The 22,277-nt window shown below is 38.1% G+C and overlaps 1 protein-coding gene across 6 annotated transcripts in view; it reads left to right on the top strand.

Annotated features, from left to right (window-relative positions):
• Nucleotides 1-1,347: 1,347 nt before the first annotated feature.
• QTGAL (queuosine-tRNA galactosyltransferase) overlaps nt 1,348-22,277 on the top strand; it is a 131,493-nt gene continuing 110,563 nt past the window's right edge. For 5 of the 6 annotated variants that reach the window (XR_015703206.1, XR_015703205.1, XR_015703207.1 and 2 more), the window contains exons 1-5: nt 1,386-1,603; nt 5,915-6,031; nt 6,160-6,259; nt 11,324-11,388; nt 22,014-22,079. Coding sequence is in view for 3 of the 6 variants with exons in the window: in XM_087750720.1 (XP_087606846.1) it covers nt 1,520-1,603; nt 5,915-6,031; nt 6,160-6,259; nt 11,324-11,388; nt 22,014-22,079 (432 nt within the window). In the remaining 3 variants the exon portion in view is untranslated. Of the gene's footprint in view, nt 1,604-5,914; nt 6,032-6,159; nt 6,260-11,323; nt 11,389-22,013; nt 22,080-22,277 lie in introns of all 6 variants that reach the window. The other variant, XM_087750721.1, reaches the window with a different exon arrangement.

Here is a 22,277-nt window from a genome sequence, read left to right as displayed (position 1 = left end):
AGGTTACAACTCTCCCAGTGGAAGCTGATAGTTTTTGCATGCTTGTGGGCCTTTAAAAGTCTGTCCAAAATCCCCCCAAATGAAAATCACATTTGAAGTAGATGTTTCTATTTAATTACCCTCTGTGGTCAGCTACAGAATATAATTTAGAAAACATTTCTGTTGGTTTTGGTTGGTTCTCCATTTTCCTTGGGGAAGGACGCATGGATGGGGTTTGCTCTGCATTTTGTAGACTGCTTCGCGTAATGAGGCACTGGGCCCTGACTCGAACTTTTTGGTTCAGCGTGAGTAAAGCAATACTTCGCTGCACTTTCTTCGATAAAGCACGGCATGCAGGCAACGTAAAAGTGCTAGCAGCTTTTGTCGCCGGAAAAAGAAACGCTCGTATTTAGCAGTGCTGTTCACAGAGAGATTGAACTCAGGCTGGGTGGAGAGAAGCTGTGTAGATAATTTGAAATAGATTCCGAGGGTGAATTACTGCTTGGCTGTCTTCCTCACCTCCTCAGTTCTCAGATTTGTGTGCCAACAAACATTTTAAGATAGCTCTGCTCTGTTTGCTCCGTGAATTGTCTAGCTGTTTAACAGGCTCTTCAGATAAACAAGGGATAATCTCAGGATTTTGCTCAACAAAGATTGCTTTGTGCGAATTTTAAAAATTCTGAATAGGTTGTTACATAGGGCCTGGTCTTGCGATCCCTTTGAGTTGCGAATACTTTCAAGGGAACAAGTGGTTGCATGATCATAGTTTCAGTAAGTAAATGATCAATAACGATGTCATTACCAGCAACAAATATTTTCACATTTTTAAAGGTTATTAAAAATAAAAAAGGCACTGGTAGCACTGAACACACCAGGCTTGACCAAGAAAAGTGCTGACCAGAGATACAAGTAAAAAATGTAATCAGAGAACAGGTGGGAAACTGCAGGCACCATTCACTCAAGAAACCGGTGCCTCCGCAGACAGGACCTTCAGCCCTGCGCCCCCGAGCCAGGCCGGGGGAGCGCCCGCAGCGAGGAGAAACGTTTTAAAACTTTTAAAACGAGACACAGCAGCCTCTGGCCTTCTTGAACAGGCGACACGGCCGGCGGCCCGCCCCCGGGTCCCCCCAGCCCGAAGGCGAAGCCGCCCCGCGGGAGCTGCGCGGCCTGGCCGCCTCCCCGCCCGCCCTGCCTCCCCTCAGCGCCTCGCTGCCCGCCGCCGTCCTAGAGCGTCGCGCAACACCGCGGCGGCGCTTCCGGCCTTTCCCGCCGCCTCATCTATCGTTGCTCCTCCCGCTGGGGCGCCCGCTGCGCGGGCTCGGGGCGCCCGAGGGAGCGGGGCCGGGGGGGGGGGGGGGCCCGGCCGCTCGGCCCCGCGGCGGGGAGCAGTGCCCGAGGAGGAAAGCGGGGCGGGGGGCTGGCAGCACGCCGCGGCGGTACGTGCGAGGCAGCCGCCGCCTCCCGCCCGCCGGCAGCCCCAGCGTTGCGGGACACCCCGCCGGTGAGCGGCCCCCCTCTTCCCTGAGGGGCGGAGGCGGCCATGGCGGAGGCGGGGAGAGCCGCCGCCGCCCGCCGTTCTGCGCCCCCCCGGCCGGCGGCGGGGCGAGGCCGCGCCGTGCAGGTGGTACGTGTCGGCGGGCGGCGGCGCAGGCCGGCGGGGCGGCTCGGGGAAAGGAGAAGGTGCCGAGGGCTGCGGCCGGCGGGCCCGGTCCCCGCCGGCCCCGAGGCTTTGGAGGTGCGGCGGCCGCTCGGCGGAGGAGAGCGGCGGGGATGTTCAGGAGGGGCTTTTGGCCTCGGTTTTGTGCTGGTTGGCCTTGCGGAATGGCGGGCCGGGCGCGTTTGGTTACGTGGGGTTTGAAAAGAGAGTTTTCAGTTTTGCTTACAGTATTTGATTCTTTTGTTACTACAGTGTTTGGGTCTTTTAAAACGAGTTTTACGAGTTTATACACGCACAACTGATGTGGCTTGGCAACAATTTTGATGTAGTGAGGCAAACATCTGGAAAGCAAAAACATACAGATTGATGGGCAAGTAAAAATCATGGAATCATTGAGGGTGGAAAGGACCTTTCAGACGTCAAGCCCAACCATTAACATAACACTGTCAAGTCCACCACCAAACCGTGTCCCATGAACAGCTTCACGGAGTCTCCGATCCTAAAGGCAGGTCAAAGTTTGTGGCCTGAAAATCCTTCTGGGCTTATTTAAAGTCTCTCATACATAAGATTTGACCAAACTGGTATGTTTCTGCCAACAGCCATGAGTTTCTAAATGCTTTGGAATAGTGACTCATATGAAAACTTCATTTAAAAATAACAGTTTCTGACTTCTGTAAAATCTTTGGCAGTGTTAAAATGATTTTTTTAAATTTTCCACATTCAGATGTGGAGGCAGGTAGAAGTCAACTTGAACTGAAATGTGTGGAAACGGAAATTAACTTTTCTTTTGGAGTTGTTTATCATATATATTCTCAGTAGAGGATGATGGTGGTAATGTCAGAAATAAGAGATTTTTTTAATGGAAAACATTCAGTTGCACAGTTTCTGTCACTTCTTTTTTTTAATGTCACATTTCTCCCCTTAATCTTATGCTTGAAGTATTGTTTTTCAGCTGAGGGAAGAGGGGAGGTTTTTTGGCTGAGTGGTACATTTGCAGAGGAAAGGGGATTGAACTACCTGTTAGCCATTTCGCATTCTGTCATTTTTGCCATACATCAAAATTCATTTTGCAGCGAAGCCAAGAATCATTATCTTCAGCTTAGCGATGGCAAAACTACATTACTAAAAATACCTAAAATCGCTTCAGGTCTTACTCTAGAAAGTGTGAAGTTTAGGGAAAACCAGGTAGTGTCACAACGCTCAAATCCAGATCTGATTCATAGTTCTGTATTTTAACTGCTGTACTTGGCTCATAGGCCATGAAAATGCCCCTCTGTTGAATTCTGCTATAAATCAGTCTCAGCTAATGAAACTATAATTCTGACTCAGTTGTCACTCAGTTGGTCTTGTAATGATAGAAATACATTAGTTGTTTGCAATTTATGTTCCTGTGTTGACTCAAAATTACTTTGAAAGAGCATTATGCATGTTCCTGTAGTTCACTGTTATGGTAACAGTCTTAAAACACATGGAAGGCTGCTGCAAAGAGAACTAGAATCGTAATATGTGCTGGGATCGGGAAGTAGTAGTTGGCATAAACTGCAGCAAAAGGACTTCAGGTATTGGGAAAACTGTTCCAGGTCTCCCTTGTGCCTGCTTTTAGAGATTGCCTTAGCAAGGTTGGTGTTTCTGTCCCTGGAGATTATGGTTTGTCAGCAATGATATAGCTGTAGTTGGTCTTGTTTTGGGAGAGAAAAAATAGGTGGGATCTCTTGAGCTTACTACCAGCTGGGTCTTTTACTATGAGTCTGCACCTCTCAGTGAAATGATGCCCTGGTTCATGTTTTTCCCTCTTTAAATGAACCAAGGGGACTGAAGTATTCTGATACAGTCACACGATGGTAGAGGCCAATTTACAAATGCCCAGTTCAGGACAAGTACCATCTGTAACTTTTAAGCCAGGCTACAAATGTAGAAGTGAACTAGGGAGAAACGAAAGTTTAGCTCTGCGGTATTTTTAATTTCTTTTTGGCTTTAGAAAAAGAAGTAAACCCAGAAAAAACAGTAGACTGCATAAGAATGGTAGAACCTAAGGAACCTTTAGTATACAATGTTAGCAGTACTCTGATACTTTAATCAAATTGCTCTGTACACTTCTTTGTATGGATTTGATAATTTTTCAGGTTTTATACAGAAGTGTCATCAGCAATTCAGCTCTGTACCTTATTTTGGCAGGCATCTAGCTCATTGTTGCGATAGTTCTGTGGAAGTAGAACTTGCTCACAGTAATGTGTGTAGAAGCATGCTAATATAGTACGAGTTGTTACGTTGAGTTCAGAGTACCTTAGTGCCATCAGGTATTTATGGTTTGTTTTACGTGTGCTGCTGTTAAAGTACCATTTTTTCTGTTTCCAGTTCAAACTAAACAGAGAGGTCCAAACGTAATCTTAATATTTTGCACTGCTATCCTGACTTAAAACAGGAGTTCCTTATGAAAAAAAGCAAAAAAGTTCCAGTTTTACCATTTTCAAGCCAATATCAAGCTAGTTTGTGATGGCATAGTCAAATTTTTACTAAGTTAATTAGAAAACAAATTGGAAAATCATTGATTTTTCTGGATGTGCAAAACTGTAGCTAGTTTATATTGTCATTGGAAGAATTGGAGAGAACCCTTTTGTTTCTGAATGAATATGTTAGATTGATTAATATGAATGTATAGGGTCGTATTTTAATTGCCATCTAGACATAAAGGGTATTAAAATCCTGAGTAAATTGAATATATTGGTTTAGAATCTCATTTTTTCACTTATTTTTTTAGTCTCAAAGTACTAATCTGAGACAGTTCTAAAATAATCTTTTTTTGTCTGTATGTTGTAATTGTAATTATGTGGTAATCAATCTCATATTTTTATTTTTTATTTCTCCTTATTTTACTTATTTATCTCTCCAGAACAGAAGTCAAAGACCTGCTTTGCTTAAAATTTTAGGTAGCTTTCTTCCTCCTTCTTTTAAATACCCCTTTTTCCTGTTACAGCATCCTGCCAAAAATTAGGATGTTTATTCCTTTTAGACAAGTGTAGGTTTTTTTATTTTGCTGTGAAATGTTGTTGTTTCTTATTTGTTAATCATTGTACCATATATCATACTCTGTAATACCTGTGCGTACACACATCGTACTCTGTAAAAAACTAAGAACACACTCCCCAATGTCCACAAAATCTGCCTCTTAATGTATGCATTTGCATGTATTCGCACAACGTACATGTACTCACGTGTCACTAAATCTTGAATAATTCAATTCTAGTATTCTTCTAGTATTTTGTTTCTTAAGATTCTCACATGCTCACAATAGGAACTAATCCTCTGTTTCTTCAAACTATGTGTTTATGGTTACACCACACGATAAGGAGTTTAAGTTCTGTTTCTAGGAACTTCTTAAAATGTCCCATGAGACTTTTTACAAGTTACTTAGGCTCTTTGCCTGACGTTCCCCATCTATAAACGATCCTAACAGGTACAGGTTTGGATTCCCTTTGCAAACATAGCCAGTGTATTGCTGTGCTGTTTTCTTAGGACTTTGCATTCTGTTAATGGAGTGTATTGTTTTTTAAGATACTGAAAGAATTTGGGGGGGTTGTTGGCTTTTTGGGGGTAATGAGAACAGTCGTGAGTACTTGAACAAAGAAATCCCTCATCTCTGGTTTCTAACCAATTTTAAAATACTTCAGATAAGTTTTCATGCTTTGTGTGTATGTGACTGAAACAACAGAGGCTATAATAGGAAAGCCTGCAATTGAAATGGTAGACTATGGATCTATCTCATTTGTCATCTTCTAATGTGCTTAATAGCAGTTTTAGATAGAACCATTTTTAAAAACTTGGCTAGAGCCCAAGGTACAGGCTGCGTATATGAGCGTCTCCAATTAGGTAGTAAGCTTAAAGAAAAATTCATGAGTAAGATGTATCAATGGAAGACCAAAGTAAAGAGCATAGTAAGAAATGCAGGAATACTGAAAACAGGTTAGTGTGGTGTTATAGGTGTTTTGTTAGCATTTTTGGTTCAGTAGCCTCTTCTGTTTCCTTGGAGATCTACCGAACGCCATCTTGTAGAACTCAAAAAATAAAAAAGAAAGTTTGATAGAGAAGAAAGCAGATCATATATTTATAATGAAAATAAAGGAGCTTTGCCTACTTTTATATTTTTAAGATGTATTTTTTGTGAAAGTTAGTTTCAGAAGGATCTGGCACTTCCCCTTTTAAATGAATATTCTTATACTGTAAGTGAACAGAAATAGTGCTTACTGACATACATTTGGATTTTTGTTTGGTTTTTTGTAGTCTGTCATTGTGCCTGTTCACAACAGTGACTGCTGGTTAGATGAATGCTTGAAGTCCGTTTGGGAACAAGATTTTAAAGAAACCATGGAACTGTCAGTTTTTAATGATGCCAGTAAGGTATGTTTCAGACCTTATTTAAAATACTGTCCAAGTAAATACCATCTGTGATAGGAATTTTTGTTTTGGACTGTGTTTGGTTCACCATACAAGTTAAAATAGCTATGTCTATGTCATCATTTTTCTAGGACGGTTCAGCTGAAATAATTGAAAAATGGAAGATCAAGTTGGAAGATGCTGGTGTTCCAGTAATCGTTGGTAGTAATGATTCATCTCAACCTCGAGGTGGTATGTAGCTTAATAGTCATTTTTTTGAGAGTTAGGTTGTTACCGCAGGCATCTTCTGTTTTTTAGTTTGAAAAGTGTCTTTGTAGCCACTTGCATTGCAATGGAAAAAAACCCACGTTGTTTTCCAGAGCTCTCCTTTCGAAAACTCATTTCCATTTAGAATTCGGTCCTGTTGGTTTTGGCTCTGTAGAATTTGTTTATAAGTCCAGGAAAAAAGAACTTGGCTTAACACTTATGCTCTATTCTGCAAAAGAATTTTGTTTAATTGTAATATACACAATGTTGTTAATGCTTACAATTTTAGTGTGGCTTTCTGATAGCTGATTTATCTTGAGCAGATGGGTTTTAAGAAAAAAGAAATCAAAATTTCTTACATAATGATTTAAAAAGTAAATGCATATCTCGCAGTATGGTAGAATAGACCCCGAAATAGAACAAAATACATTTTTTATATCCCTTTGATGATCAGATCAAAACACAGGTTTCAGAAAAGTTTTGATGTGAGCTAAAAAACTCTCACTAAACTCCTAAGTAACAAGGGGCTAAACCAACATGTTTAGTGGGCTGCCAGATAGGTGTATGGTGGGATATTCCCTATTGATTTCCATGCTAATACAACTTACCTTTACCCACTGGAGGAGATAACAAATCCATCAGTTTTTCTTTTGCTTGTTTTGGTGGTTTTATGTTTGGAGCTTTTTTAGTAGACAAGCTTGCTGAAATGTAAAATAGAAATAAAAGTATATTGCTCTTTGAAGAAGCTGGTGTTGAATGGCATTGAAGTTGGAACATCATGTCTGTGTTCTGAAGGAGAACAACAGGACAAAGCAAGCAGACCAGTGTGCTCACATTTTGTATGGGAGCTGTATAACTAATGTTTCTATCATTCTGGATTTTGTGGCAATGAGTAGACAGGTAGGAACTGATATAAAACTGGTTCCAAATTTGTGTCTTTCAAGTTATCTCACTTAAAAGACACACTTTGGAAACAGTGTAACACAACATGTGGTCAGTTTCTGTTTTTTAACAAAATGTCCTGCTTGTAACTGGAAAGAAACCCAGGCTTATTACAGCCTCCTCAAAATGGTCTTATGAAAAAGCCCAGTTCTGTTTCAGAAGGCTTAATTTTCATCCCCTTGTTGAAACATGCAAATAAATAGGAGTTTGTGCCCTGAATTCATCTGCAGCTTGGTATAGGCCCCCTATTTACTGTCATTTCTTTTGGCTCTAGGCTTCTTGAAAGCTGTTTTCTAAACAGTTGTCAGACCTAGCAATACTGAAGTAACACAGCATAACTGTTACTATAAATATTTGTAGTATTTTAATATCTGGAGCCCGAACTGTTGTTGTTTTGACAGTGCAACTTGTAATATTAGCATTATTGAGCTGATGATGACAAAAGACAGGCAAGGTTTGTAGAGGGAATTTTTCTCTTTTGGGCAACTGGTAAAGCTGGAGTTGAGCAATGTCAAGAATTGCTTGTATTCCTGGAAATTTATCTTATCTTCTTCCCCCCTCCTCAACTATTGGGGGATCAGTCTCCTTTCAAATCTTACTTCTCTTACTAGTTGATGATCTAGAAGCTAAGTAGGTTGCAGTTTCTCAGGAAAAAAGTCAAAGAATAATACCAGAGGTTGTTAATTATGGTACTTAGGAAAGTTGGTTAGTAATGTTTTGTTAATACCATCTTGTTATGTCATATGTTTTCAATTTTTATAAAACATTTTCTATGTATAAAGTCTTGTTCCTAATAAAGTATTGTATTAATGGCATGTAAACTAGTTTTTAATTTCCAGTAACATACAGGTGCAATGTTTTGAAAATAATTTATGTTAGAATTCTGAAGTCAGTTCACCTTTGCACTTTAGGAAACCGAAACTAAAACTAAGTTCGAGTTGTGAACTACAAGGAGTATATTGTGCCATTAGAGATATGTGAGATTATTATTATTTTTTTTTAACATGCATTTGTCAGTGTTGGTATAGCTGAAACCTGAACAAACGTTTAATAAATTGGGGGTGGGGGATGCAGCTGTGAGCATTGTTTTAAATAATAGTATGAAATGCGTAGCGCTCTAAAAAAAAAAACAAAACCAAGCTTATTCATGTGGAAGTCACTCTCAGGTCACCATTAAAATGAGGACATCTTTTCTTCATGGTTGTTACATTTTAGGAGCAGGTTACTTGAAATCCATAGTATTTGTTTGCTTTCAGTGATTTACTTTTATTATGTTAAGGACTAGTTACAACTGTAAGGAGTCTTTCCTTTAAAAGAAGATGCTTTAGTACAGAAACAATGTGCTAGTCAGGCTTCACATCTTCAACTATTTACACAAGATTAGGATTTATTTCTGATTCTTTTCTAACATGTAAAAGAAAGGGGGGGAACCTAGAAAAAAAGAAAGGGTCACTTGCCTAAAAAAAGGAAACCTTTTTCTTTCCAAGAGTGAGGAATGTTAATATCTCACTGAGGCTTAAGTTTTTACGGCTGTAACCATGGTTACAGGCTCTTTTCACCAAGTAAGCAGGCCTTACAAAACTCAGAGACCTGGCACAAACATTTGATTTTGTTCAGTAGAGAAATATTAAAGAAAATTTTTTACTCATGCCAAACATAGGTTTCGTTGTGGTGAAACAATTTTTAATATCTAGTTTCTTCTATGGGGAGTTATATCTCTCTTATTAATAACTTCAAAAATATGTGTATTTTCTTCTCTCCCCGCTAAAAAAATAGCTGGTATATGAAAAGCTTCAGGATGGTTTCTGCCTTAATCTTAGAAAGAAACATTTTCCAACTTTTCTCAGAACAAATATTAAATATTTCATTATTTTATTTGAAGTGTTTTATTTGAAAACAAGATCTGAAATATTTCAAAAGTTCCTAGGGTTATATAATTGTCATCTTGTAGTTGCCTTTGAGCCTCCTTCACTTTTTTCCTACATTATTGATTCCTAGTACTTTGTTATTTTCTACTGAAGATTGTTGAAATATTGGGGTGTACTAATGACAGCATTGAAATGTACAGCTGGTAAAGATGTATGAGGATACTGCTTTGATTGATGTTGGGCAAATTGAGTTCTATCCTGTTCTTTAACCTCTTGCTTTAGTAGGACCTCCGCAGTACTGGGTTTTTGCCTGTTTGGCGTGTCCAGACCTGCTAACTTGCATCAGTTGTTTCCCACTAAAACTGCTTGTGCCAGGATTGAGCTCTGCTGTTGTGGTAGCTATTGACTTTGCCAGCTGCTTTTTTACTGCCAATAGGAAGGAGAATGAGAGTAACTGTATATGTGAGATTCATATGTTTATAAAAAGTAATATGTAAATATACGGCAAGATAATGCATCCAAGAAATCCATGATGAAGAGAAGTTAAGGTCAGGATTAAAATACTCAAAATGCATAAGAAAAGAATAACGCAATTCTGAGGAAGAGTGTTTATTAGCAGTGTTCAGTTGGTAGTTGACATAATGTTCCTTTGAGGCAGTAAGAAATGCAGTCATAAGTCGTCTTCTGTACTTGGACAATTCAGCAAAATAGCCGAGGAGCATGTGCGTTAAAACTAAGTGAACCTTTGAGCCCAGTTAAATTTGTTTCCTCAGCAAACTTAAACCTGTATCACATAAGAAGAGTAGAGAATTATAGAAGTCTGCTTTTTTCAAATGCAAAATCAGGAACTCTAGGGATAATATTATTTAAAATTACCCTACTCCACTTCATGGTGAGATTTTCTGGCTTTACGTTTCCAGTTTTCCCATTAAAGAATAAAAAACCCACAGTATTGCATATCTTCACATCACTTGGTTTGCATGTCAGGGCAATCTTTTGCTGGATTCCCTGACTTGATTCCATAAATACTTTAAAGAAGCTTAAATGTTACATATATGACCAAGTGGAATTCATATAGCGTTTTTCAGAATAACGATGGATATAGTGTGGCCTTTTCTTACAGTGCTGCCCAGGAGAAGAATTCAAAGACCAGAGTGTTCTTAGGTAGACCTTGTAAACACACAAAAATTATCCCAGGTAAACACTCCTACCTTGCAGACATATTTTAGTGGTAAGCAGAGTTCATCTTATTGCTGGTTGCTGCAGTCCCATCCTTACCCTTGGCTGTGTATTCCTGCTCCCCGCCCCACGCTTTTTTTCTGGCTCTGCCATGTGTTTAACCCTCCGGTGCTGTCATCCGCTTCAGAAATTAAGCTAACAAAAAAGTTTTCTTCTGGTTCAACTTCCTGAAATGGTTTGGTAAAAGATTCAACGAGTGTCAGGGGTCAGAAACTAAAAGACCTTAGATGCCAATGTTTTCCTTTGACTGAATTGATATTTCAGTGTGGTCTTCCATAGGTGCTATAACATATTATGGTACAAATAAACCAGGTTTGTGCTCCTTGTACATATATTCTTCTGCTTTGGCTCCCCTCTGCATTACATATGCCACTACATAAATGATGCATGAAGTTTTTGTATTCGCATACTTTATATTTAACAAGCATAATGGAACAGAACTTTTTCTTTTAGTCCTTCTGAGGACCTGACCCCCTTATGGGAAGAACAAGTTGCCTAGCAATCTCTTGTTCTTTCTTTGCCTTTTTATGATTTGTTACTATTTGTTATGACTTAAGAGATGAATATGTATATACAGCCAAGGGTTTTCAGCATCTGCTCATTGCAGGGTGGTTGGACTAGATGACCTTTAAAGGTCCCTTCCAACCCAAACTGTTCTGTGATTCTATGATCTGAGGTACTGGATGTGAGACCTAGGTAGCTGGACTCTTCAAGATACAGATTACATGTTATGTCTTTGTGGAGGCCTAGCAAAAATAGTCTAATTCTACTTGGTGGTAGAATTCTAACATGTACAACTGATAACCACTCGGAGATGAAGTCTGAAATAGGCATACTATTTAAATATTTACAAATTACTTGGTTTTAAATATGGAAAAATTGTGTACTTGACCTGATACTGATTTTTGTATTTCCTTTCATCTGTTCCTGACTGTAGTAAGACTTAAAAAAATGGAAAGGTAAAAAGTACCCCATAATTTTATCTTTGTTTTCTCAACAGTTGGATTTGCTAAAAATCAAGCCATAATTCAGAGCTCAGGAACCTATCTCTGCTTTCTGGATTCAGTAAGTTAATGCATTTTGTCTAACTTGGTTTTGTCAATAAAATTCTTTTATTTGTAATGGGGTTGCTGGTTTACCTTAAAGACAAGCTGCTTAAAGGTGTTTGGGTGTTAAACATGCTGTTTACTGTTTATAACCATAAAGCTGTCTTCCAACCCGTAGAAAGTCTACGGCCTTACACCATTCTTTGATCCTATTGGATTTCACAAGCTATTGTGAGAAGAGTTGGGCCAGGTTGGTATTTAGGTGTTTTCAGGATTTTTCTTTCCCACATTCTTCAGAAAATTATATTGATGAGAAACTAAGAGCTGATCTGCTGGCTTTTTGATGCAAAATAGGAGAGGTCTCACCTTCCATCTTGAATTTTTTTCTGTCTTTTGTTGGATACCTTCTGTGAACCCATTCAGCTCACTAACCCACAGATAACTATCTGACTTTACGCAGCTTAATATGCGGTGAAGGGTTTCACAAATATGCATAGCTGATCTGAGGAGTGGTGCCATGTGGCTAGGATAAGGCAGGAAGAGCAAGACCTTTAAGGCTCACTGATCTCATGTAATTTCACCTGAAGATTGATTCTTTCCTCTGAATTGGAACTGAACTATGGTTTAGTGTAGTACTAGGAGGAACTGGCTGCTGAAAGTGTAGGTTTTCAGGTAGGATTCAGCTTGATGTTATGATTGGCTGTGCTTATTAGAAAGCGTCGTGAAAGCAGGGATGTAATCTCTACAGCCTTATAGCCACACAGGTTTTAACTTGAGTAATCTTTCAGTTTGCAAACTCTGTTTGGTGGAGATAAACAAATAGTAACAATCTAGTAACTAGATAGGATTTTTTCATCTGTGTGCTAAAATTTTGTGAATTAATCAGTGTACTGTTGCAAGACATGGTTAAGTGCTGGTATGTTTCTTCTGACCCAAGGCAATGCAGCAGAAATTTCTTGTCTTACCATTTAAGAAATTAAGTTTTGCAGGTGGCTTTCCTGGCCTTTATTCATGCTTTCATTAAGCTATTACTGTACTTAGTAACACAGTGTGCCTTTTAAAATGAGTTTATTTGAATTTATCCTGGTTTCCCTTTAACAGTTTGTTGGGTTTGGGTTTTTTTTGTTTGTTTGTTTTACAGAGTGTATTTCATGTAAATCTATATACATAAGTTTATGGAGGGTGAAGCTTCCAAATCCAGTGTCTGATACATATGGGTGTATATAGTTATTTCAGAAACAAAATTTTGAACATCCTTGAATACACAGAACTCACAATCACATATACAAATGTTTGGAAAGGTCAGTTTCTCATATATCAAAACCCAAGTATTTCATATCCAGCACTGAGCATCAGTGTCTGTTTCATAAACAGATTATTTTGAGGAAGTATGAGCACAAAATTCGCTGCTCTGTTTTTGATCACCTGACTCACCAGCTTTTAAAAGACTGCATGGACGTTGTGAATTATGCCATGAAGTAATTGGAGCGATGCCAGTTTTGTTGAGATGAATGAACTCAGGATCCAGCTCTTTTTGCTTTACTTCAGGTAGACACAAACCCAAGTGCTAGTTTAATTTATATGAATGATTCCATGGATTTAACTCTCCTATGTTGCGAGTCAGAGAGGATGTTTACATATTTAAAATGAAAAAAAATTAGATCTTAGTTACGATTTGCAAAGTTCAGGAATTCCAGGCTTGGACAGATACCACATTGTATGGGGCATTCTCGGGAGCACATAGGATGAGTTACATGCATAATTTAACTGAAGTTAGCTGAGTCCAGGTATGCATGAGTGAAAAATTAACCTACTATTCTCTTCTCCTGTGGAGCTTCATTTCTTCTGTCTCAAATCTGTATGGAATAATTTACCGAGGTAAATTTCGGATTATTCTTTCTTTTCAATCCAGAGAGATCTAGTTGTTTGTAAATCACTAGCAGTAAACTAGAAAATTAAATTCTTTAAATTAATTAATATTTTTATAGAGATTTCAAAATTCTTAATTTGTTATTTACCTTATGGTGTTTATACAGTATGCATCTTCATGCTGCTGTGTTGCTTCTATTTGCTGTCTAGCTGTGAAGGATAAGAAAACATCAGGGGAACAAATTACAACTGTTAAGGAATGTAACAGGTGATGATTTTGGATTTCTGCAAACTATCATTAGCATAAGTTTATATTTAATATAATTAAGACCTACACAAAGTGATTTGATTGAGAATTTTGTGACTTACAGTACGGATAAGCTTGGAAGAATCCACCAAGATTTTCTGTTCTATGCATTTCTATTCCTGCTATTGAGCTAGATGCTTCAAAATAGAAGGCATTCTGAACTGTCAGAAGACTAATCTTGATACAAAAGAAATACTGAATGATTGGCATTACTTAAATATATTTTCTACTATCTCTCCTTGTGACTACCATTTTTTGCTGAAAGCAGATCGGAAGAAGTAAAATGAATGTGGAAACTGCTACAATTCTAAAAATTGCTCAATATTTTGGCCGTAGTTAGTAAATGTTGTGTGATAGTAGCTGAAACACAGATGTTGCCAGCTGTTTAACAACTCTGCTTCTACACGCCACCTACCTTCTTCATTTCAGTCACCAATCCAGTATCAAGCTCTCTAGGAAGGAATGTTGATATCAGCCTTTTGGAATGTGCTGCGGTAATGCCAGGGAATTGACCTTCAGAAGTGCAGCTGTATTTTCAGGTTTGCTATAGGTGGATGTGGAGAGAAATGGGGCTGGGTCAGTAGTTTGTATACATTTCATATAGGTGGACAAATACCTCGTGGCCCCTTGTACATTCGTTTTACTTCTTTGGGTGAAATGAATGTCCGAGCATATTTGGGAGCATCTTTGGAGTACTGGCTCCAGAGAGGCTGTTTTGCTTGCCATTCCAGCTGGAGTCAAGCTGCTTGTGTTATGTCTCTCAACACAGATTTGTGAGGACAACAAATTGGGAAGAAATGTGGAAAAAAAGGTTACAGAGCTCAGAACTGTCAGAATTTGATCAGCCTATTCTAGTATGAAGTGGCAGCTGTTTGACTAATAGCTATTATGGAGTTGTTTTGCTGTGGCTGTTGTTACAGATTTCACCTCTAAGCTACTGAGGCATTTTTCCCACCAGGAAAACAAGTAGAAAAAATGAAGACACTTAAAAAATTGTTCACATTTAACATTTATAGTCTCAGAAATCTTGGTCATAATGACAATAGAATTAACTAATTATGCAAATACATTTCACTGTTACCTTTACTCTTCAAATTGTCTGCAGTTATGACTTTATCTACCAGTTGCATTTTATTGTAACCTTAGTTTGTCAGTTCTCTGGGGCGGTTACCATCTTTGCTGTAATCATTTACCCAGTTGCAGCACAGCAGGACTCTTACACTAAAAATTCCTTTTTCTGCTTTGAACTGCCATTTTCATTAACATTCATTTAAACATGCCTATACTTGTATAAGACTATCTTTTTTTAAAAAGGAACATGCTTTCATTTCATCCTAATAATCCGTGTAGTTTCCCATTATTTCAGGTTTAATCAGTGTGTTGTTGGAGGGTTCCTGACTGGTAAAGAAGAAATATAAAAATGTGTCCTTTTTTGACCTGCAGTGTTTCAAACCCAGTCATACTCACCCGAGTCCTTGATACGCTTGTTTTAGTCTTTTGAAAGGCTCTGTTGGCAATGTTAGCACTATTTCTGAGATTCTTAGCCAGTTCAAAGATGTGACTCTAAACCATGTTGCCACAGTGTCACTGCTTGCTGATAGTTGAAAATGACGTAAGGAAACAGTTAAGTTTTATTCACCAAAAGTGAGGGTGGCCCACTGGAATTGGCATTCCCATGGCTGGATTGGCAGCTGCTGACCTGTGCCTTTCTGTTTGTGAGATTCGCTTGTATGATTTAAGTTGGGAATGTTAAGTTTTAATTGCTGTGAAATTGCACACTATTCTTGAGTTTCAAGTTCAAAAACACTTCATTGAGGGGGTATTCATAAAGGCCTTGGAAGAAGGTGGTTGGACCTTAGCTGGCGAGGCTTGGTAGGTGTTTCAGGGACTCCAGCCTTCAAGCTAGCTTTCAGTTATAAACAGAGCTGCTTGTTTTTACACCCTCCATAATTTGCTGGTTTTGGAAAGATGCGTTTCTTGTTAGTTGCCATTATACATTACTCTACAGGCACTTTTGAAATATCCTTCCTTTCTTTCAAATAAACGTCTATATAGCATAGGAAATGAAGCAGTGATCAAACTCCAGGTATTTGGTTTTTGTTGTTGTTTTAACATACTATTCCTTGCAAATTTGGTCCTCTGATTTAAAAACTGAAATAAGCTGTTACTCAAATAGCAGGTAAGGGGATGTAGTGACGAACTCCATTACCAGAAGCCTCTTCTGTGCGGAAGAGTTGTGCATGTTTCTGAATCACTAATGAGCACCAAAAAAACAAACCACAAGTGCTTGAAGGCATCCTTCCTTTTATTGTTCTGTAAAGAAGTGCATGTATTAAAAAAGATGAAGTGCCTCTTTCTGGAGTGTGAAATGTTAATTTTCTGTTTCATAAATGAAGAAGCAAACCTTCAGAATTTGGTTGCCATAACCTCTGCCTACATAGACCTTCATCTGTTTATTAAAGTGGGTGTTTGGAATTGTCAGTGAGGATTTCACTCTCATCTGAGTTTACTGACTTTGCTGTTGAACACCGGGTGAGTTGCAGTTGCTGGCTTCCCTTGCCTGCAAACACTCGTGTACTTTTGTCAGCGATGTAACTGTGAGAAAGATCCAGGTGATCTCCAGTGAGTACAGAAAAGCTGGATATGGAAAGGCACATGTCTGCATTTGCTGAACAAATGCACCAAGGTGGGAGCTGCCACGACAGCAAAAATTTCCTGATCAGTTGATTGTGATGCTGAACTAAAAGATTCCATAAAAAGATTGTAATTAATTTTATATTGGTGGAAAGTGCTAGTCACTCAGGCGCAGAAGAACACCAAGTATATCTTCTCATGTAGACCTTTTTGTTGCCGTGCTCAGGAAAAGAAAGGTGCTCAATAAGGACAGCTTCTTAAACTTTGAAGTGTTTTCTTTGTTGTCCCCTTTTTTGCTCCATTTAATTCAGAAGTAGAAGCAGAGAAGTAGTATTTTTTCCTGTGATCTTGCAAGTACTGACAGATCATTAGGGCGCGTTCTGCTCAGGTGACTTGTTTGTGGCCATTAGGGTGCATGATTCCAATGTTTGGTAGTGTGGGGCTTCTATAAAAACCTGCCCTCTGGAAAATTGCCTAGGGTCGGTGTATTTGCTTTGGTACTGCTGTTGACAGGCCAGTTTTTGGAGGTCCCAGGCCTTTTACTTCTCTGCTTCAAGGAGCTGAACGGAACAATAGCAAAGAAAGATTTTCCCTATAGTCTGAGCAGGTGCAGGAACATGAATGACCATCTGATGGATTGAAAGACTTTGGAGATGCCATACTGTTTCTCAGTGAGCCCAGCATTCGTCCTGGTGTTGCTACAGGTTGTATTTTGTGTGTAATAGCTGCAGTGGAAAGAAGGTGCTATTATTGTGAGGATGGAGTGTTTGGGGTTTTTAGGTTGTGGTTTTTTTTTTTTTTTTTTTGAGCAGCCAAATACGAAGGAATTTACAAAAGCATGTGATGCTGAGTCCGTAGTGTAAGCTTAAGAAAGCGCTTCAATACTGAGCTATAATTAGTGTGTTGTTTTATGGGAACATGTCCTTGGTTTTAAAAAGTAGATGTGTATTGTACATTGAGTTGTACATTTTGTTTTACTTTCTGAAGTGCAAAAACACCCACTTTTAACGGAAAAATCATCAAGTTACCACCGTGGAGTTCAGTGTGGTCCAGACGGCCTGGTTGAGGAGGCCAGGGAACGCTTGTCATTTGAATTTACCCAAATTGATTTAAGAAACACATACTGAAACAACAGCAGCTTTGAGTAATATTCTTAAGCTCAGGCTATTGATTCAGTTTTCCTTTTCTTCAACTAAACATATGAGTAAAGTAAAACAAAACAATTAGCTCAGTATAAATTGTGTGTGTTTTTATAAAGAATGGTGCCTCTGGTTGGAAGGAAAACAAGCCAGCTGATAGTTGTATAACTAGCTTTTCTGGCAGCAGCGGTAAGTGGTGTGGAACTTGACAGGAGCAAGCCAGCTTTCTGCAGAAGGGATATATTTGATAGGAACACAAGCAGGCAGAATGCCGGTCGGACTGAAAGGTGATGGAGATCACGGCACCCCGCTGGCAGAAACACATCTGGGCTTGTTTAGAAATCCCTGCTGGCTTTTCATGTGAAATAAAGTCCTTTTCATTCTCCCATCTTTCAGCAAATTGTTTTCCTGCTCAGGATGGACACTGGAGAACAGGAAGCGTGTTTGTAATCAACAAAATTCCTATAAATTCTGGGTTATTTTGAGTGCCTAAAGTAGGTTTCTGTTTATGTTGCTTTATTTCTTGCTGTTTACCTGTTTGTTTGGCCTTGTTTGCATTGTATGTATGTACATATTTAGATGACAGTAAACCCAGCATTACCTGAGACTTTTCGTAATTTTTCTACAAAGTTTGGTGAGTGGGGTCCCATGAGATTAGATTTACTTACAGATTCTTTTTTATTTAGCTATCCTATTGCAAGTATATGCTTAGTGAAGGCATGCATTTATCTAGCATTTATTTTAAATCTGTTCTTTTGTCCGTTCTTTCAGTGGGGGAAATCTCTCTTCATCCTGTCTGCCTTATGTCTGCTAGGAGACAACCATTAGAGACTTCCATGTTAAGAGGGAAAATTGAATTTCAGTGGAAACTTCTGTTAAACTTCCCTTTTTTAAAATTATATATTCAGTGTACTTCACTGCTAGCCTTGTTATCTTCCCTACTCACACCTAGGAGACAGAAACAAACTAAATATACTTCCCTTTTTGATACAGCAGCTACATTCAGTTATGTACTTTTTTTTTTTTGTCTGACATGACATGAGTGAAAAATAATTCAGGAAATGTTTGTCTAATTACTGAGGTTTTGTTCTCAGTCTTAAACCAAAAAACAAAACTCTGTTGACTGTAGAACCCAAAATCTGGCAACACAGTTGCTGAATTCAGTATCATAAATAGAACGGTTTTGATAGAAAAATTGTGATTACATAATGTACAACTGGATAACATATTTTCACGTCTTAGTTGTCTAACACTACAGTTGTTTAAACTCCATAAACCCTTACCAGTACAGTGCATGGCTGGGCGTCTCACTCCTATCCATGGCCCATGAAGTTGAAAAATTTTTAAAGTGCTCTTACTTTGTGGTACAATCTTTCTGGTTTTACTCATTAGAATTTAATTTGTTTTTTTAAACACTGGTCTAGAATACAACCACATTACGTAAGATTATTTCTGTATAAATATATTCTGTTTTCCACTTTGTGGTTACCTGCCCAGTCATCGATAGTAAAGAATCTGTAAAGTGTTGAAGTTGGATTTAGCAGTTGCCAAGCCTGAGTCTAAAAAGCTAGATTACTGATGTGACGCAATTTTGTCTGGGATGTGATATGTATTTTGTGCTGGTCTTCCTCATCACCTAATTGCTTTATTATTTTATTTGGGATTATGTCTTAAACTATGTTCTCTCTTTCTCTCTTTCTCTCTTTCTCTCTTTCTCTCTTTCTCTCTTTCTCTCTTTCTCTCTTTCTCTCTTTCTCTCTTTCTCTCTTTCTCTCTTTCTCTCTTTCTCTCTTTCTCTCTTTCTCTCTTTCTTTCTTTCTCTCTTTCTCTCTTTCTCTCTTTCTCTCTTTCTCTCTTTCTCTCTTTCTCTCTTTCTCTCTTTCTCTCTTTCTCTCTTTCTGTCTTTCTCTCTTTCTCTCTTTCTCTCTTTCTCTCTTTCTCTCTTTCTCTCTTTCTCTCTTTCTCTCTCTCTTTCTCTCTTTCTCTCTTTCTCTCTCTCTTTCTCTCTTTCTCTCTTTCTCTCTTTCTCTCTTTCTCTCTTTCTCTCTTTCTCTCTTTCTCTCTTTCTCTCTTTCTCTCTTTCTCTCTCTCTCTCTCTCTTTCTCTCTTTCTCTCTTTCTCTCTTTCTCTCTTTCTCTCTTTCTCTCTTTCTCTCTTTCTCTCTCTCTTTCTCTCTTTCTCTCTTTCTCTCTCTCTTTCTCTCTTTCTCTCTTTCTCTCTTTCTCTCTTTCTCTCTTTCTCTCTTTCTCTCTTTCTCTCTTTCTCCTTCCACAAACCTGAAAAGTATCACAGAACTATACAGCAGTGCATCATATGTGTCAAACTGTTAATTAAAAAAAACACACCGAAAAAACCCAAAGACAAAATTATTTTAAAAAATCTTTTTTAAAGGTCCTTCAGGATAAGAGTTCATAGAGTTTTCCAGCAGTAGAGAACAAAAATGTATTTATAAAAAAAAAAAAAGGCATTTTGAAGTTTTTGTGATTATAGTGCCCCCTCTTTAGCTGGATTTTACAGAATACTGATGAACTTGATGATAGCCTAAGACCCAAATCTGTAGACTTGTTAGTTTTGCCAATAGCATCAAAATGACTTAGTGTTTGGTCAGGGGGAGCTAGACCTTTCCTGTCAAGTTGTCTGCTTATAAAAACATACTGTTGACCTGGTTGGTGAATAGGATATTTGAATTTGGTTTGCATACTTTCTACGCTGATTTAACCCTTTTAAATCAACTAGATTATTTTTCATCTTTGTGAATGTATGAATTCTGTTAAATTTATCTCTGTTGTGCAGGATCATAAACAGTGGAGTCATTTACCGCAAGAGTGTATGTTGTATATTGTAAGAGATAATAGTAACATTGTTCTAAGCATTGAAATTCCTTGCTTTTTGATAGATTTCTTTTGCATTCTCTATTTTTTAGGGATTTAACAAGACATCTAAGAAACCTAAGTAATTCTTAAAGGAGTAAACAAAGCTCAGTTAAAATATATCTCCTGTTGTTTATATGAAAACCAGGTCTTAATTTAAAAAAATCAGCCCCGGATTTGGCATAAAGAAATATGATTGTGGTTTGTATGGGAAATAGGGTAAAAGTTTTTTTGGAACATATGCTTGATACAGTACCTGAATTCTGGTGCCTTATGGATAAAGTGGATTTGATGGTAAACAATATCCTTGTAGTTTTGAAGGAAATGATGCATAGAGGCTGAGAAATCAGAAGGGTTTTTTCACTCTATTGGCTTTGAAAATCAGTAACATCTCTTATGCTTATTAGTAAATATATACAAAATACAGAAAAATGCTTTTGACAATGTGCTCCTTCCATCTTTTATAAACTTGCATGTGATAAGGGTCAGTTTTAATATTCCTTTGTTTTATCTTTAACCTTGAATTGTATTAAATAGTTGGACCTACTTCTAAAACTTTTTTCATCCTCGCGTTGTTTTCGATAAAACTATAGTGTCACCTTTATATCAAGGTCATTCAACCCTCTAAGCTCTAGATATTTAAGCACTAATATATTTTTGTTGCCATTGATTTGACTGAAAGTTTTAAAGTGAAAGTTGTTGGAAATTTGATATTTGTTTTGTTTGGCTTTAGTAGGAATCTCCTTAGAATGATTTTAATGTGAGGAACTGTTAAAAGAATGGCTGTAGAACAGGAATTCAGGGCTCCTTTGAATTATGTTTGCCTGATAAGGTAGGGCCATTTGAAAATACTCTGAGGAGAAATAGGTTGTGTTAACTTTAACCAACATATGAGAAAGACTGAACTGACCTTTTAAAAGGGAAGAAATGTGGCACCAAAATAGAAAAGATTATAGGTAGAAACCTCAGGAGATTAAATTTAGGGAAGAAAATTTGTGCTACAGTTGGGAGTTTTAATAGGCTGTAAAACCATAGTCTAGAAAGGATATAATTTTGAACAGGAAATAATGTAATTTCAAAAGTATATGATTTTGAAAAGAATATCTCCTATCTGTTCAAGGAAGAATAGCAAGGTTACCGACTCTTTCCAAGGCAACCTGTCTTTTTGTATGTAAACAAAATAGACCTTTATGCTACAGGTGAACGAAGTATTAACATCAAATTTAAATCTAGGTAGTGTGTTTTGAAGCCAGTGTCAATGCTGATGCATTTGATGCGTGTGGGGTTTTGGTTTGTTTGGTTTTTTTTTCCCTTCCCCCTTAGAATGTTATCGTTTCACAAATACTAGTTTTTGCGCTCATGAAATACGACACATTGGTAGATCTGGAGACTGAAGGCTTTTCCTTATCAATGAAACAAGATATAGCCAGACTACAAAGAACGTTTCCTCATATGGCTAGAATGTCTCAAATCTCATGCTTTTAATCAAGGTTAGTTCCTTGTCCACACATAGTACCACTACTGTTATTAGAGTTTGTTGTTAACGAGGTGGTGAATTTCTTTAGAAATGTAAAATGTGTGGGTGCCCGTAAGAGATACGCTGAGATCACAACACAGTTGTCGCGTAGTAGTTTTGACCACTTCCAATTTGAACAAGATTGAGTTTAATCCACTGAAAGTGTAAGGTCTCTTAATATTTGTTCCATTTGTATTTCTGACTGCAAGCCAGTAAAATGATGTTAATTTAACAGCATATTCTGATGTGTGTCTGAGTACTGTACTGTGACCCTTTTTATGTTCAGCAACAGTGTGCTATTTATTCCAGGATGATGTGATGATGCCACAGCGGGTTAGACTGCAGCACGAAGCTGCCATTCAACATCCGAACAGTGTGAGTACTTTTTTCTTGTGTGTATTTGTGTGTCTTTCTTTTACAGAGTGCCGGATACATCTTTAAAAGGATATGAAAATTTCACAGTAGGGCTGGTGGAGGCAAAGCAATAACCAGTGTATTCTTTTCCTTTATTTTTAATCCTTGTGCTGAATAGTAGCTTTGATTGAACTTCTTTTCTTCCATTTATTTTCTCTG

This window comes from Nipponia nippon, unplaced genomic scaffold (assembly GCF_047370975.1).
Source record: "Nipponia nippon isolate SJK-2023a ecotype South Korea unplaced genomic scaffold, ASM4737097v1 scaffold_14, whole genome shotgun sequence".
Classification (NCBI taxonomy): Eukaryota; Metazoa; Chordata; class Aves; order Pelecaniformes; family Threskiornithidae; genus Nipponia; species Nipponia nippon.
Note: the sequence above shows the minus strand (reverse complement) of the source record. Positions and strands in the feature narration are given on the sequence as shown.